General features: G+C 38.2%; 1 protein-coding gene across 1 annotated transcript in view; it reads right to left on the reverse strand.

The window, feature by feature from the left end:
• Window positions 1-15,591, reverse strand: part of IL31RA (interleukin 31 receptor A) — a 36,278-nt gene that overhangs the window by 12,179 nt on the left and 8,508 nt on the right. The window contains exons 3-11 of the mRNA XM_041424634.1: window positions 12,015-12,096; window positions 11,216-11,503; window positions 9,727-9,847; window positions 8,100-8,266; window positions 6,794-6,945; window positions 4,080-4,245; window positions 3,123-3,205; window positions 2,374-2,590; window positions 959-1,141 (exon numbers count right to left, since the gene is read on the reverse strand). Coding sequence (XP_041280568.1) covers window positions 959-1,141; window positions 2,374-2,590; window positions 3,123-3,205; window positions 4,080-4,245; window positions 6,794-6,945; window positions 8,100-8,266; window positions 9,727-9,847; window positions 11,216-11,503; window positions 12,015-12,066 — 1,429 coding nt within the window. The 5' untranslated portion in view covers window positions 12,067-12,096. The remainder of the gene's footprint in view (window positions 1-958; window positions 1,142-2,373; window positions 2,591-3,122; window positions 3,206-4,079; window positions 4,246-6,793; window positions 6,946-8,099; window positions 8,267-9,726; window positions 9,848-11,215; window positions 11,504-12,014; window positions 12,097-15,591) is intronic.

The raw sequence follows: 15,591 nt of genomic DNA on the forward strand, positions 1-15,591 counted from the left end.
TGGTTTTAGCTAGGGTAGAGTTACTTTTCTTCCCAGTGACTGGCATGGGGCTGTGCTTGGATTTGTGCTGAACACAGAGCTGACAATACAGAGATGTTTTTGTTATTGCTGAGCAGACCTCACACAGAGCCTGCCATGGTGGCGAGGGGACTGGGGGTGCCTGGGAGGTTGGGAGGACACACAGCCAGGACAGGTGACCCCAGCTGAGCAAAGGGATATTCCAGACCATGTGACATCATGCTAACTATATAAAGTGGGGGAAGAAGGAAGAAGGGGGTGTGATGTGTGACTGAGTCCACAACAGAGCCAGTGGAGGATTCCACACTGAAGCAGGTGATGCCTGAAGGAGAATGCCATCTCACAGGGGAGTCATACTGGAGCAGTTTGTGCGTAACTGCAGCCAGTGGGAAGGACCCATGTCAGAGAACTTCAGTAAGGACTGTCTCCCATAGGTGGGAACCTATACTGGAACAGGGAATATAAAGATTCCTTTGCAACCTGTAGTGAAGATCATGGCGAAGCAGGCCGTCCCCCTGCAGCCTGTGGAGGACTATGACATTCTCTCTCTAAAACACATGAAGGAGCTTTTCCCATATTCACTCTTTTGTTTTAGTTCTAGATTTCCCTGACAGAAGAAATGTTAGCCATACAACAGTCACATCAGTCACAGGCCTCCCTACTGGCATAAGTTCAAGCCACTGAACTGCTTTAACACAAATTCTGTAGTCTAATCTTATATGAGAGCAAGCACTACCTTGCATGTTGCATGAAAATTTGTAAGACTAAGAAATGCTATTACATTAGCAGTGGAGATTTCAGTAAAGCATGTAATAATGCTGTTACATTTTAAAACTGTCTGAGGAAAGCTGAATCAGTTCATTCCTTGTTTATTCTTTCCAATCTACCTATAAGTACATGTACATCTGTACATTGTTACAGCTGTAACTGATAAACATACTTTTGTTACTTTTCCACTTCGTAGAATTTGATACATATTGCCATGATCTACCAAAAGGGTCCATCTCCAGTTCCTCATACCACTCAACCACATATTTGGTTGTTTCTGGTTCAGAGGTTATCCACTGCACCACCAGTTCTTCATTTGTTGTAGAGGTCACCACTTTTTCAATCATCTGAGAGGCTAAAAATTTAAGAGAAAATATCAGCCATTCTGTCTTCAAAAAAGGTTGAAAAACACATACAGAATTCAAGAACCAGTCTCTCTTTCAGAATCCAAATTTTGCAGTATGCAAAACTTTATAAACCAAACTACTACCAATTCTGCAGGTAGCTTGTAAGTAATTTTGATTGAGATGACAAAGGCAATAGAATAGGAAAGCAAGTCAAGCAAGGTCAAGAATGATACTGAAGCAAAGGTGAATTCTGCATCAGCCTGCAGAATAGAGGCAATGAAAGTCTAAGTGAAAACCCAGCTTGGCAAAGCAGAGGCAAAAAAGACATGATGAAGCAGAGAAAAAAAGAGATGAATCTGGTGGTGGGGGGAAAGCACATCACAGTGTGGAAAAATCAGGAAAACCTTTGTGGTGGGATGCAAAAGTGGATAGGGAGGTAGTCAGCAACCTCTAGGACAAAATTACATTAAATCTACATATCCAGTTTTCTGATTAGAAATGGAATTTGATTGAGCAGTTCCAGGGGAACACTGGCACTTACATCATGAACAACTTTTCTTAGAAGGGATTCAAGTGTGTCAAATACAACATCTCTGTCAGATCATGGCTGGCAACAGAATATTGCAACACAAGGCTCAAAGCAGTATCAGAGTTAAACGTAAGAGCCAAAGAGTAACTCTTGCACTAGATCAGGCCAGCTTCCTAATGCTGGCAGTGGTTGGGAGGGTACTCTGGGAATACATATGAAATGACAATGATCACAAGGCTTCTCTCCCTGCTTCCACTAACATACATTAGAGACTTCTATTTATCATATCTTTGAATGATGTTGTTGAATACTCTGCAATAGCGCCCCGTGGTAACCAATCCTCTGAGCTAACAACGGGATCCTAAAGAGCTGGGTAGCATTCCATAAACTTATCTGGGAGGTGCAAAGTTAGGAAAAAACCTAAACCAACCAAAAAAACCCTCAAAAAGTAATACAAAAGAAATTCAATTAGACAACTAAGACATCATAAAGTATTCATATCTTAACAACTGTATCTCAAAACAAAACCCCCAACAATAATTGTCTATAACAGAAATATGATACATGATGGCAAAATATTACAAGATACAGATAGATACATATGACAGAAGTCCTTAGCACAGTTTTGCTTCCACTATTTCAGAACTTAAACAGATATAATGAAAATCACTTTTTCATTAAGGACAAAAATATGACATTGAGAAATCTTACATTTTTCATCAGGGGATGGAATCCTCAAAATAGTTTCAGGAGACTCTCCAGCAGAGTTATAAGCAGTGACAGATATTATATGTGCCTCTTCATTTAAAAGTAAGGTTATTTTCTGTTCAGTAGAGTTGTTTGTCCTTTTTTGTGCAGCCTTGTTTTCTGGAAAATACCGTATTTTGTAGCCTAGAATTCTCCCAGAAGGCAGAAAGCTTTTTAATGGCTATTAAAAAAATACACAGTAGTAAGTAGTAAGTTTTTCACAGTGTTTCTGGCACAAGCAAAAATGCATGCTGTATTAAAGATCCAATTACAAAACTATTATACTGTATTTAGAAAAGCAAGGTATTTTCTTCAGGCCCATCTTCAGGACAGAGAGCCACGATAATTTCCTTGATGGATTTCAAAAGTCAAATGGTGAGATTTGGACACTTTACTAGAAGATTAAAGTGAATTTAAACACAGCTTTAGTAAACTGGATTATTTAAATGCAGTTTAAGGACTTTCAATGAGATTTTCCAGTGATCTGAACACAATTAAACGCTCCCTTTCCACACAGATTACAAAACTCCATTCATCTACCATTCAGTAAACAAAAGCCTTTTCAATTCTAATTTAGTTCAGTGAGCTTTTTTTTTTTCTGATAACATCAAATGCCTCTGGCAGTTACATGTCCTACAACACTGAAATATGTAAATACAACATCTGCTACAGGACATAAACATGATTACCAATTCACAAAAGAACGTATATACCTTCCACATAAGATGTACAGATCTATTTCTAGATGAGCGTGAAGACTCAATTACTCTCCACAAATCCACTTTTCCTGAAGGAGCTGTTTAAAGACAAAAAAAAGAAAGAAAATACTTGCAATTTGTTGCTGTATTAAAAAGACCGTTTTAACATGGTGAAAACAATCAAAAGGTTTCTCTAATATGGTGAAAACAATCAAAAGGTTTCAAACATAGAGTCTAAGAGAAACTTACTCAAAGTATCTTCTGTAATGCTACGCCTTTTTTTCCCTAATTAGGTACTTCTTTTTTTCTTTCCATAAGTTTCCTACTGCTTGCTTTTATTTGTTCAGTTCTTGAGTCTCCCAGAAGAGATTTTCTAGTCTTGTTTTAAAACTGGCATTTTGATTTCTCTACTGTCTTAGGTTGAGAAGGAAGGGAGTTTTTTGGGAAGCTGTAGTCAAAAACAATCAGTAGTCAGATTTGAATATTAGCACCTGGTGTGGCTACTGAAGACATAGACTACCTCTGAGAACACAGAGGGTTAAAAAGCAGAGAACTTCTAGGGGAACTCTCTTGGTTCCGGTCCGTGAAAGAAGTCAGACCTCCCCTGCCAGCTGCGGGCACTACTTATAATTCATTTCCTTGAACACACATGCTGCATTACTTTTCTGCTACTATCTTACTTTGCATTGTTCAATCTTCATCTATATTCTTAATTTTCCCTCTCTTCAGTGTCTACTCATCTGTTTTCTTCCTTAGTCCTATGTTGTTTGAATCACTTTTTAAATCTCCTCCAATACTTGCTGTTGTCTTTCAGTTTTCCTCTTCTATCTTTAAACAAAATACACATGTTCTGTTTAAGCAACAGGATTCTAAATTCAACAGAGGATAATACACTGTAACACAGTTTTTCCCTACTAAATCCTAATGCCTCCAAGTATAACAGAAGAAAACTTCCACAGGTGGGCAGCTTACCACTTTCTTCTGTGCTTTCGTTTTTCTCTCCACTCCATCCACTCCAAAATGCTGACTCATTATTGACACACCGAACGGCAACAGAATAGTCTGTGGAGTCCCACAGACCTGTGAGATTACATGATCCTATATTCTTCTTAGAAATCATTGAGACATTGACAAATTCCTGGAAATAGGAACAGGAACAAAAATGAGTTTATATAAATTATTTGATATAAAATTTAGTGCAGATATATGACTTATTTTCTTAAAAAAACCACAGAAAATGTAGTTTTAGTGTATGCACCTCACTCCTCTGAAACTCAAGATTGCTTGTTTTATACTTCATTCTTCTGCATAGCACCTTTGTTCCTCCTGTAAAACTCCAGGGTTTGAAAAACTTGATCCTAAACTAGGTCTCTACTGACTGACCTGTGGCTCGAACCACGTGCAGCTCACATGTGATTCTAGAGCGGCTGTGCACAGAAGCTGCTAGAGGAATGCAGTTCCCACTGGTGGGAAGCAAGTGCTTATTGCTAAAGCCATTACTACAATGATGTCCCACAGCAGCATCCCAGGGGAAGCAGTGATTCCCCCAGTGATCCCTCACAGTTTGTGAGTCAGCTGGGTACTTGTTTCCTGTCTTGTTCATCTCTTCCGAGTTACAAGGCCTTCTAGCTGTTGGCCATACAACAGTGTTGCTGTGGGCTGGCCCAAACATTATCAGCATAGGATTAAAATGAAAAGGTAAATGAAAAGACAAAAAATTCTGGTACCAAGAGGTAAAAAATAAGATGAAGCCTGTTAGTGGTGAAGGAAGATGGGAGTGTAAGAAATAAATTATGTGGTATAGTTGTAATATATGTAATGACAATGAGAGTAATTTCCTCGTCTTAAAAGGAACCTCACTCACTTCAACACCCACAACAGGGCTAAAACACAGTAAAGAAATTCTTGGCTTCCATCAGTTGAACCCTCCAATGAAAAGTGAATCAGTCTATAACAATGCAGACTGTACTATAACAACCACAACAAATGCAGACATCCACTCATATGAACACCATAATGAGAAATGCACTGCCTAATGTAACTGAACATTTTAGTCTGTTCTGATCTCAAGAAACTCGCTGTCAAAAAATACCTGCTTCTACGAAAGTGAATTCAGGGGTCTCCAAACCACTGTAGGTGACAGATTCTGCAACAAATCTAAAATTAAAAAGGCTCCAAAACTACTATCAGCCTCTGGCAGAACCTGACACAGAACTGGAGACACATCATACTACGTTTTAATTACTTGCCAAAAGGCTGTTAACAATATTGCATTAAAATCAGAAACTTAGAAATTTAGTATATGCAATTACAAAAACATGACACATGTCTTTCACTCAGTAAAAACAGTTCACACCAAACTATTTAGACTGGTTTGGTCAGATAACTTTAAAGGCCAAGAAGATATTTGTCATTTGTGCAAATATTTTTTAGCTAGGTTTTTTTGGGGATTGGTTTTAGGGTTGTTTGTGGGGGTTTTTTGCATGTATGTGCTGACAAAAACAGCTCCTATGTCTTTACTAGTCATGGATAGCTGCTGTTTCTTCTGAAATGTCTGTGTGAAAATGCAGGTGTGAGCTGAGGAAGCAAATGGACATAGGCTGTATTTGATAGCAAAAAAAACAGATAGGTGATTTCTAATGCAGGTGCTGAAAACTAGACAAAATACACAATAAAGCTGTAGCCCTCCAAGGACTATGAGGTCCTTTCCAAATGTTGAAAACATAAGGATCTCATAGAATGTAAGTGTCACAAGGACACCGGTGCCTTGGCTCCAAAGAGATAAAGACATAAGGTCTTGTAAACAATCATTAGTTACATTTCTAATACCCCAACTGGACCTGAGCCATCCTGCCCATCCAATCATCCTGAGTTCAAGAAGTAGTACGTCATATTTACAGTAACAATGCTTGAAAATGTGAGAAGGACACTAGTAAGAAACGGCTTTAATATTAGAAGTGTTTTTAAAGCTCCAATGACTACTTTGATGAATTTTTCTTTCCCAAAATTATATATGTGGTGTGTAAAACAGTAACATCAAGGAATACATCTCAGTTCAATGAATTTAAACAACAATCCAAGAAACTTGGCCAGTTCTTTAATTTGGAAGAAGAAACAGTAAAACTACAAATACAATCCCTTCCATATGAAGACCACAGGAACAGATAATCTGAAATACGCAAATACTGGGGGTTTTTACGACCATTCCATTTAAGCGTCAGAAAGACAAACTATGAAAAGAATTTCCTTTATTTTCATCTTGCAAAATTTGTATTTTCATTCACTTTAAAATAAATTTAACATCATTCCATATTAATCAGATTCAAATACTGTGGTTCTGAGTGAGTGCTGTTTTCAACACCAGAATGCAAGGGAAAAACAAAATACTGCTCTGACTGCATGTGTAATCCCTTGGCCTAAGGTCATCCCTCATCCTTCCACAGAGTAATTCTAAGAAGCACAATATGTACCAAAACAGATAATGACTAAAAGAAAAAGAACAATTAACCCTAGAAAACCAAACCGTGTTCTTAAGATCATGCACCCCTGGTAACATTTCACTAAAATAACAAGGTTATTATCATTATTTTAAACAACTTGTTGCCTTTTTTCTACTTAAAGTCTTACGATATTAAGAAGTTAGTCACAAAGAAACTGCCATGCAAAAGAAAAATGACACAACTTACGGTAAAGTTTGAATACAAGTTTCTGTATTGAACCTGGCAAATTATATGTTTTAAAGGGATAATCTTCTCAGGCATCTTCCAGGTTACCGTAAGTAACTGCTTTATACCAGGGATTTTTTTAATTGAAAGTATTTCAGGAGGGGCAAATTTCTCTAGAATGAAGAAACAAAAACATTAAGAGAAGAAAATACTTCTATAAAAGTTCAGAATTTCTCTGTCTGTATGTGTTCCAAGAAGTTAAATCCTTATCCCAGTAACACACATCCTATCAGAGTATTCATATGATGGTTTATTTTGTAGATATAATTCTACATATGGGAAATTATCTGTAAGAGAAATTGCACACACAACTGATTTAATTACACGGGATTTTGAACAACATGGTCTGGTGGAAGGTGTTCCTGTCCACCCAAGCCTTTCTAGGATGCTGTGGTTCTCCTCACAAACCTGCTCTCAGATGTGCACACATCTTTCATTTGTATCAGCACTGAAAAATACCCAGAGACAGAAGAGAACACAAATGAAGCAGAGCTGGTATGCCAAAGACAAGACTGAACTGCAGATGAGGAAAGAATTCAGCTGGAAATTATCTGAGGGGGGAGAGAAGTGTGAAGGAGACAATGGGAAAAGAATGGACTAGCAATGAGAAAAGACATGTCTGGCCTAGAGAGTGTGGAAAGTAATGAAGAGTCACAGTAGATCTGAATACAAGAATAAAGGATGTGACTGATGATGAGTGCAGCAAAAAGTATTCCATTATAAGGGTTACTGCTTAAATACACCACCAAAATGAACACAGGAGAAACACAGGACAGAGGGAGAAGAGGTAGACAAAATATTATTATTGCTCCTATGTGCAATTATTACTGCACATAGAACAGGTGGTTTTTTTTTTAACATTCCTAACCAGAATGTGGAATAGCAGAGCATATGATGGGTGGCCCTTGAGAAATTATAATATCACAATCCATTGCAGCCAGGTGTTGCACTGATAACTTGATACCACTCAAAATATCTAAGTAGTGTCTGAGTACCAATTGGGTTGACAAAAAGTTTTAATATATGGCCTTTACTTCTCAATAATTAAAAACGTAGTAATTTATAATGGATATGTCAGATATTAGCTTAAAGAAATATTGTTGCAGTTAAATGTTGCCTAGTATGAAAACAACACCCTGTCATTTCTCACCACCTCACAGTAAGATCAAGAAACTGCTGAAAATTACTGCTGTTAACACCAACCAGTTGGAAGAATTTTACATGAAAAGGTCATAAATTAAATCTTTATTGATTCTTTTTAAATTACCTATTTTTTGCAAAGGTATAGGGACACACTCTGTTAAGGATGCACCCAAAACATTTTTAGCTTCTACTTGAAAACAAAAATCATTACTATAAACATTGTCAGGATAAAAAAATGAACATGACTCTGTTGTAGTCTGGCAGGAGCTGACTGCATCTGGAAAAGATGTCCTAAAAAAGAGAAAAATGAAAGCAGTTAGAAACTAGAGGACTTTCTTAGAAAAATTCAAACAAATTGTTAGGCTATTATTTATATATCTTTGAGGTTGCAAGACTTTTTTACCAGTGAAGATTTTTAGATGACATGTTTGTGCAAACGAATACCCTTTCCTAATTTCCCTGCCCCCTTGTACAAGTGCTTTTGTAGCTACAGGCTAAACTCAGCTAGGGAGATACCTGGATAAAAACTTGGTTTATACTTGGCTGGAAACAGTTTTGCAATCCAATTCACTTTGTGGTTAATAAAAAGTCTGTGCTTATACAGGAAGGAATAATACTGCAATGCGCTTTCAATGGCTGTTTTAACTTCTGGCTTCACAAATGCAGCTACATTATAAAATATAGAAACACTAGAAGTAGTAAGAAAGTTCCACATTAAAAAGATGGAAGTCTAAAATGTCAAAGCTAAAATGGAGATAAAACTAAAAAGATTTTCCTACCCTATAATTTAAATTACAAAGATAGTATACACTAGTACAATATGAAAAAGTACCCTCCAGAGTCTGAATTCCTTCCCATTCTCAAGAATAACCTTAGGATATTATAGAAATCTTTTCATGAAACAATATTACCTGGAATCTTGGTTAGGCAGAAAAAGACCACTATTAGAAGCAGCACTATAAAGGACAGATTGACACGTACATCTGGGACAAATCTGTACTATCACCTTTAAAATCCTATCTGAGATCTGCCTTGGAACAACACTGATTTCACTATTTTCACAGTCACTTATGAAAAAGCAAGCTCCTAACCAACATTTAAAGTGTAACTGAAATTGAAAAAACCAAGTATCTCTGCTTCTACACTGGAAAGCATCAGACCACATAAGTTGTATTTGTAAACAGAAATCCCCAAGCAATCCAAAAGAACAACTCTGGATTTTTTGACTGAAACCTTATGATTCCAAGGGTCACTAGGTTAAATGTTACTGGAGCCAAGCAAAATACTGCAGTAAAGCAGTGGCTTAATGAATTTTGACGGGAATTTTTTAAAGCAGATGAGGAAGCAGCATTTTTACGCCCTCACAATTAGTTAGTTCATTAAATAGAAAGTTTCTGGGAAACTCTCCCATAAAATGCCTCCATTCACCATTTGTGCGGATGGTCACTCAACTTTCAATCTTATTAGTAATGTTACTTCAAAGAACAAGGGAATATCAGTTCTGATATAAATATTTCTCTACTGAATATTGGTTGAAAATGTTTATTTCCTTTATACAGCACACTAAAAATGTATCAGACTGCAAGTATTTTCAACAATTACCAACCCTGAATTAACCAATTTAAATTACCAAGAAATGCCAAGACTCCATGATGATTTCAAGTTTTCTTTGAACAGAAGTCAGGATGAGACAGGAAGAGAACTGGTTGCCACACCCCAGCAACCCAGTGCCCGGTGTATCTGGTACTTACAGTTTTCGGTAAAGAGTATACTTCGTTGTAAAACTTGTTTCTCTTCCTGCATTCCAGGTACAGGTAAGGTTAACATCATAGAAATAAACACAGGAAATATTTTCTGGCGTATCTGGACGAACTACAGTGACAAAGGTTAAAAACAATCCAGTAAAAATAAGTAACTTTATGTACATCTGATGTTGTTGGTTAAAAAGCAATTATGGCAAACTTCATTCAGTGTCTTCATAGCGCTTCATTTCATCATCCCTCACTGCCCTCAGAACTCCTCACAATACAAAAATCAAAAACACTTTTTCTTACCCTGAGGAGACAGTAAGATTTTCTCCAACTATTTCTCATAAATACTTTAGTAAGTGTGCCTAAAGGCAGTAACTCTAACTATCATGTACCACTGCATACGCTGTCTTGAATATCTAAGCACAGGCACACCCCATCTCTCCTCTGCAACACACCTGTAGTTTAATGTGAGTCCAGAAAGTAAGAGGAAAAAAAACCAGCAAAAGCACAAAAAAAAAAAAAAGGCATACTCTGACAAACAGAACTCCTTTTGGTTCTCTCCCAGAATATCTAATTGTTTACCCTATAAAAAACTCAAATCTGAGAAACATGCACAGCCTGGAGAGTGCAGAAGACAAATTCCTGGGAAACAGATCTGTGTGACCGTGAAGACATTGCTAATTCTGGACTCTTTATCTTCTAAGCAAGATAGCACAAAGGAAACAATCTTCTGCAATCTCTACAGTCTGAAGTCATCCATAAAAATGTAACACCCTAATAGACTTTCTTGTTACAGCTCAATTTCTTCACTGTTAGAAGTTGGAGTAGAAGAGAACTTTTGCCCTGTGAGATCAACTGGTTGACAAAGCCCTCTTTTCAAAACAGTATTTTTCTGTCCCATCTAATAGAACTGTCAAAAGATCTTTCTTTTATCAACGTGCTTACAGCACATTAAGATTTTGCTGGATTTTTTTCTACAGACGTTTTGCTTTTATTGCTTCTTTATTAGAATGGGACCCCCAGGCATATGTTAGTATACTCTGGACTTAATCTGTTCAATAAATTAGAGAATTTGTATACCTATTTTAGAGAGTGTATTTTAATTTCTTTAGAAGAGAGGATTAGAAAGGAAATCCTCTCTGGAGAAATGATTGGCTAGGCTAGAAAGAAGATATAACCAAAGGAACAGACCCACTATCTTTGGAACTCAACAGAAAACTTCAGCTAGGCAAAAGTCAGGGTCAGAGAGGTTATAGAGCCGTGTCAGTAAGGAATGCTGGTAATTTCATGCTTTATTTCAGAAAAAAAAAATACATATGTGTGTATAAATATGTATGTGTATATATATGTGTGTATATATATATATATATATCTACTTGAATACACGTGTTTTAAAATAACACAACCAAAAGCAGATGTTTTAAAAGTAAAATTTTTATAGTAAGTTGTTAAAAAGAATTAAGATTATTTTTTCTGCCTTTCTACTTACAGCCAGATTTAACTTCTGTGTGAACCAAAGGTAGTTTCTTGTCCATTAAGCATTGCACATAAGCTTTGCTGTACGTGAAATTATGGATGATTATATTAGATACAGTCTCATTCACAATTTTATAGTTTTCTGGAGCAATCAATTCATTATTCAATTTCCAAATTATGTGGCTTGCATTCCTCTGTGGCATGTAGTTCTTTCTAAGAACACAGGATAGTTCCAGGGAGGATCCTCTTTCAATTTCAGGAGATGAAGGAAAAATGTCAGCATCTCTGATAGAGTTTTCATCTAAAAACAAAATCAAAGACATTGCATAGCCATATTCCTCTTAAAATAGTAGAGGAAAAAAAGTTGTTTTGTTGTCTGCAGATAATTTAATTAATTTTTTTCATACAGAATTAAAATAAAATGCTCAGTTAGTCATTCACATCAGACATTCCTGTTTGAAAATGCAGTTCACATTAATTACTGTGTTACAATAGCTTTTATATATTAGACTGATGTTTCAACAACTTCACAGACATAATGAGGAAGTTTCCACTCAGACACTTTTTTAATAGCCCTAAATGAAGAAAATAAAGTCTTGTACTTTAAGCCTGTTTTTATAAAGCATTCCTATGTAATTTACAAGCATTTATCATTATTACTTATGATATCCAAAAATACATTAAAACAGTAAGACTAAAATTTACAACTAAGCTGCAATATATTTCAGAACTCTTCAAAATTTCATTTGGAGAATGTTACCTTTCAGAAAACCTTCTTATGGCAAGACAGGTGCTAATAATCCAAAACATACCTGCTACAGAACTGCAGAGCAGGACAAACATCCAAATCAAATTGCTGAACATTTCCTTCTCAGTAAGTATGGGCAGAAAATGCTGTCATAAAATAAAAATTAAAATGATGGTTTTTATTCTTAAAAGTAAAGTGAAGATGCCCTTTTAATACTCTGTTAGCATTTGTGTCAGAGTTAATAATGTTATTCAGCTTTTCTCACTTATATTCAAGTGAAGTATTACTTTGTCTAAGTGTTACTTTCCTGAACAATGGAGAAATTTGATGTAATTTTACTAAGACAAGTTGCGTACATTTCCGATAAAAAACAGAAAGATAAGTGTAGCTAAAACACTGCTGAAGGCAATCCAATCCACACACATGTTTAACTTTCCAAGGATCATGTAACTAACTGGTAAGAAATGTTCTATTCACTTGATATTCAGCCTGCAGAATTTCCTAAGCAGATTCATCTAGTGAATTCTTTTGAAAATGAAGGCTCCTGCAGGAGAAGAAATTATCTACCTATCTTGTTCATCACCACCTAGTAAACAAATTGTTCAGGAAGAGGATAACAGTCCAAGTTACCTTTCACCCAAAAGAGGGTGAATTCGTATTGGCTTTTTCCCAGTTTTGCTCCGGCAGCAGACCTGAGTGCACTCTGCAAAGACACAGGAAGGCACCTCTCTTTGCCTTTCTTTTTGAAGAAAAGAACTACTGAACTACTGTGCACACAAAAAACCTCAGATTCTAGGTTAAGAAGGAGGAAACCAAAGTAGTAGACTGATTTCTTCTAAAAGGACAGATGAATCTAGAGTTCTATAGGAAAAAATTACAAAAATCAAACACTCTCCTTGCCTCAACTGCTGCTGTCAGCACTTACAGAATCACAGAATGTTTGTTTGGAAAGGACTCCTACAGACCATCTGATCCAAACTTACACAGGTCCTCCTAGAGCCAGCTCCCCAGGACCATGTCCAGACAGCTTTTGAAGATCTCCTTTGATGCAGAGAGTCCACAAACTCCCTGGGTAACCTGCTCCAGTACTCATTCACTCTCACAGCAAAAAAAAGTACTTTCTGATGTTCAGAAGGAACCTCCTGTGTTTCAGCTTGTGCCCACTGCCTCTGGTCCTGTCACTGGGAGGACTGTGGCTCTTTGGTACTGATGAGACCTCCTCTGAGCCTTCTCTTCTCCAGGCTGAACAGATGCAGCTCCCATATGGCAGATGCTCCAGTACATTGACTGACCTGTGGCTGTTCCCTGGACTCTCTCTGGTATGTCCACGCCTCTCTTGCTATCGGGACTCCAGAACTGGACTAAATACTCCAAGCGTGGGCTCAGCAGTGCTGAACAGAGAGACAGGATCACCTCATTAGACCTGCTGGTTGCAGTCCTAACACAGCCCAGGAAACCAGCATTCTTGGTCACAAGGGCACGTTGCCAGCTCATACTCTACTGGTGTCAGGGACTGCCAGAGCATTTTCTGCAAAGCTGAGCTCCACCTGGCCAGGCCCCTGTACTGCCATCTGGGGTTGTACTTCCCCAGATGAAGGATTTAGCACTTCTCCATATTGAAGCTCCTGCCAGCCCGTTTCTCAGCTTACCAAGATCTCTATGGACAGCAGCTCAACCCTCTGGCTTATTAGTCACCCCTTCCCGTCTTCTGTCATCAGCAAGCAGGCTCTGCCACAGCATTCTAATCCAGAACATTAATGAACATGTTGAACAGGACTGAATCCAGTATTACCCACTGGGGTACATCACCAGTGATTGCCCTCCAGATGGACTTCCCCATTGATCACCACTCTATGGGTCCATTTATTAAACCAGTTTTCAATTCACCCCACTGCTCATCCAGCCCACGCTTCATCAACTTGTCTGTAGGAACCTGTCTGTAAAGTGGCCCAACTCCACCATGAATGGCAACCCACGCTACTCCTTTGGCTAGTAAGTAGAAGAACTGCCTGTAGAAAATAGAGCTGTCAGACTCCCTTAACCACACAAGGGCCTAGAGCCCAGTATTCCTACTTCCTGGACAAGTAGCTCTAGTTGCTATGCTCATAAGCAACAGGTGGGCATTAGTATTCTGCAGCTAGTTGGGGTCCATGTTTCACATTAGGTTTTCAGATTTGTCTGGAATTTCAGTTCTCCATCAAACCTGTGTCTCAGGAAGGCTCAGGTGGGAGGCAAGTACTATCTCCCTAGAACAGGCATATCAGTAGCTTAAAGTCCTAACAAAGTATCTCCTCCTCCCACAGGTTCAGATAATGCCAAGAAGTAGGTGTGCACCAGGTCACTGGACAGAGATCTAAGTCGGATATAGGCAATAGAGGTTATGCCCTATGCTATGATTCTTTCCACAAAAACTTCTTGGATTTGCTAAAAAATTAAACTTTACAGTATTCTAAAAGAGAAAAACATGGTAAAAACAATGCATTCAGCTCAGTCTCTGTCAGAAATCAACTTAAATATTATTTTAACTTTGTCTTGGGAAGCATTTCATAAACTTTAAGGCTATGACAGTAAAAAACAGAAAAGGATATGTGGGATACAACAAAAAAAAAAAAAGAGGAGGAGTTTGTCCAGTGACATATTACTAAAATACAGCAGTAGCAAGATGGGTACCAACAAGAAAGGAAGCCAGTACATAAAGAGAATATATTACTACTTATTCATGTAGGGTGTATGTTCTTGTTCTCAAATAAGTAAAGATGAATTACACCACTGATGGCAATAAAAAAACAGCAGATCTTCCAAGTATTCTGTACCAGCACAACACCAGACGCTTTTCTCATTGCCCTTTATGTCTCTGGCCAGATTTAACTATATCAGGACTTTCAGCTTTCCTAATCTGATCCCTGCTTTTTGTATTCCTCCCAGGCTACCTGTCCCTGCTTTCACTCTGTATAGGCCTTGTTTTGTGTGTGAGCTCATCCAAGCAGCCCTCACAGTGTTTTTAACCAACTTCCTCTTTGTTGGAATGTATCAATCCTGAACTTGAAAAAGATGATCTTTGAATATCATCCAGCTCTCTTGGGCCCTCTTCCCTCCAGAGCTTTATCCCATGGTGTTCTACCAAGCAGTGTCCTGAAGAGGCCAAAATCTTTCCCGAGTTCAGAATAATGAGCCTATTGTCCTTGCTGCCGTAAGGACCTCAATCAAACTCCAGATTTCACAGTCATAGCAGTCAAGATTGCCCCTGAGCTTCACCTTCCCACCAGCCCCTCCTTGTTGGTGACAACACAGTCTGTCACAGCACTTCTTCACATTGACTCCACTGTCATTTGGAGAATGAAGTTACCACCAACAATTCCAAAAACCTCTTGGATTACCTATGCCCAGCTGTGCTGTCCCTCCAACAGATACTGGGAAGGTTGAAGACCCCCATGAACACCAGGGTTTATGAGCACAAGGCTGCTCATATGCAGAGTCTCCACTGCAATGTCCCCTGTCCCTGTCCTCCCTCTAACCCTGACCCGTCCCCTGTCTGTCAGCTCCTCACCCACCCCAGGCACAGCTCCGTGCTCTCCAGCTGGTCACTGACACAGGAGGCGACATCGTCTCCTCATCTCCCTGCCTGCCCTTCCTAAAGAACC

Source organism: Onychostruthus taczanowskii, unplaced genomic scaffold (assembly GCF_017590055.1).
Source record: "Onychostruthus taczanowskii isolate IOZ18803 unplaced genomic scaffold, ASM1759005v1 scaffold83, whole genome shotgun sequence".
NCBI lineage: Eukaryota > Metazoa > Chordata > Aves > Passeriformes > Passeridae > Onychostruthus > Onychostruthus taczanowskii.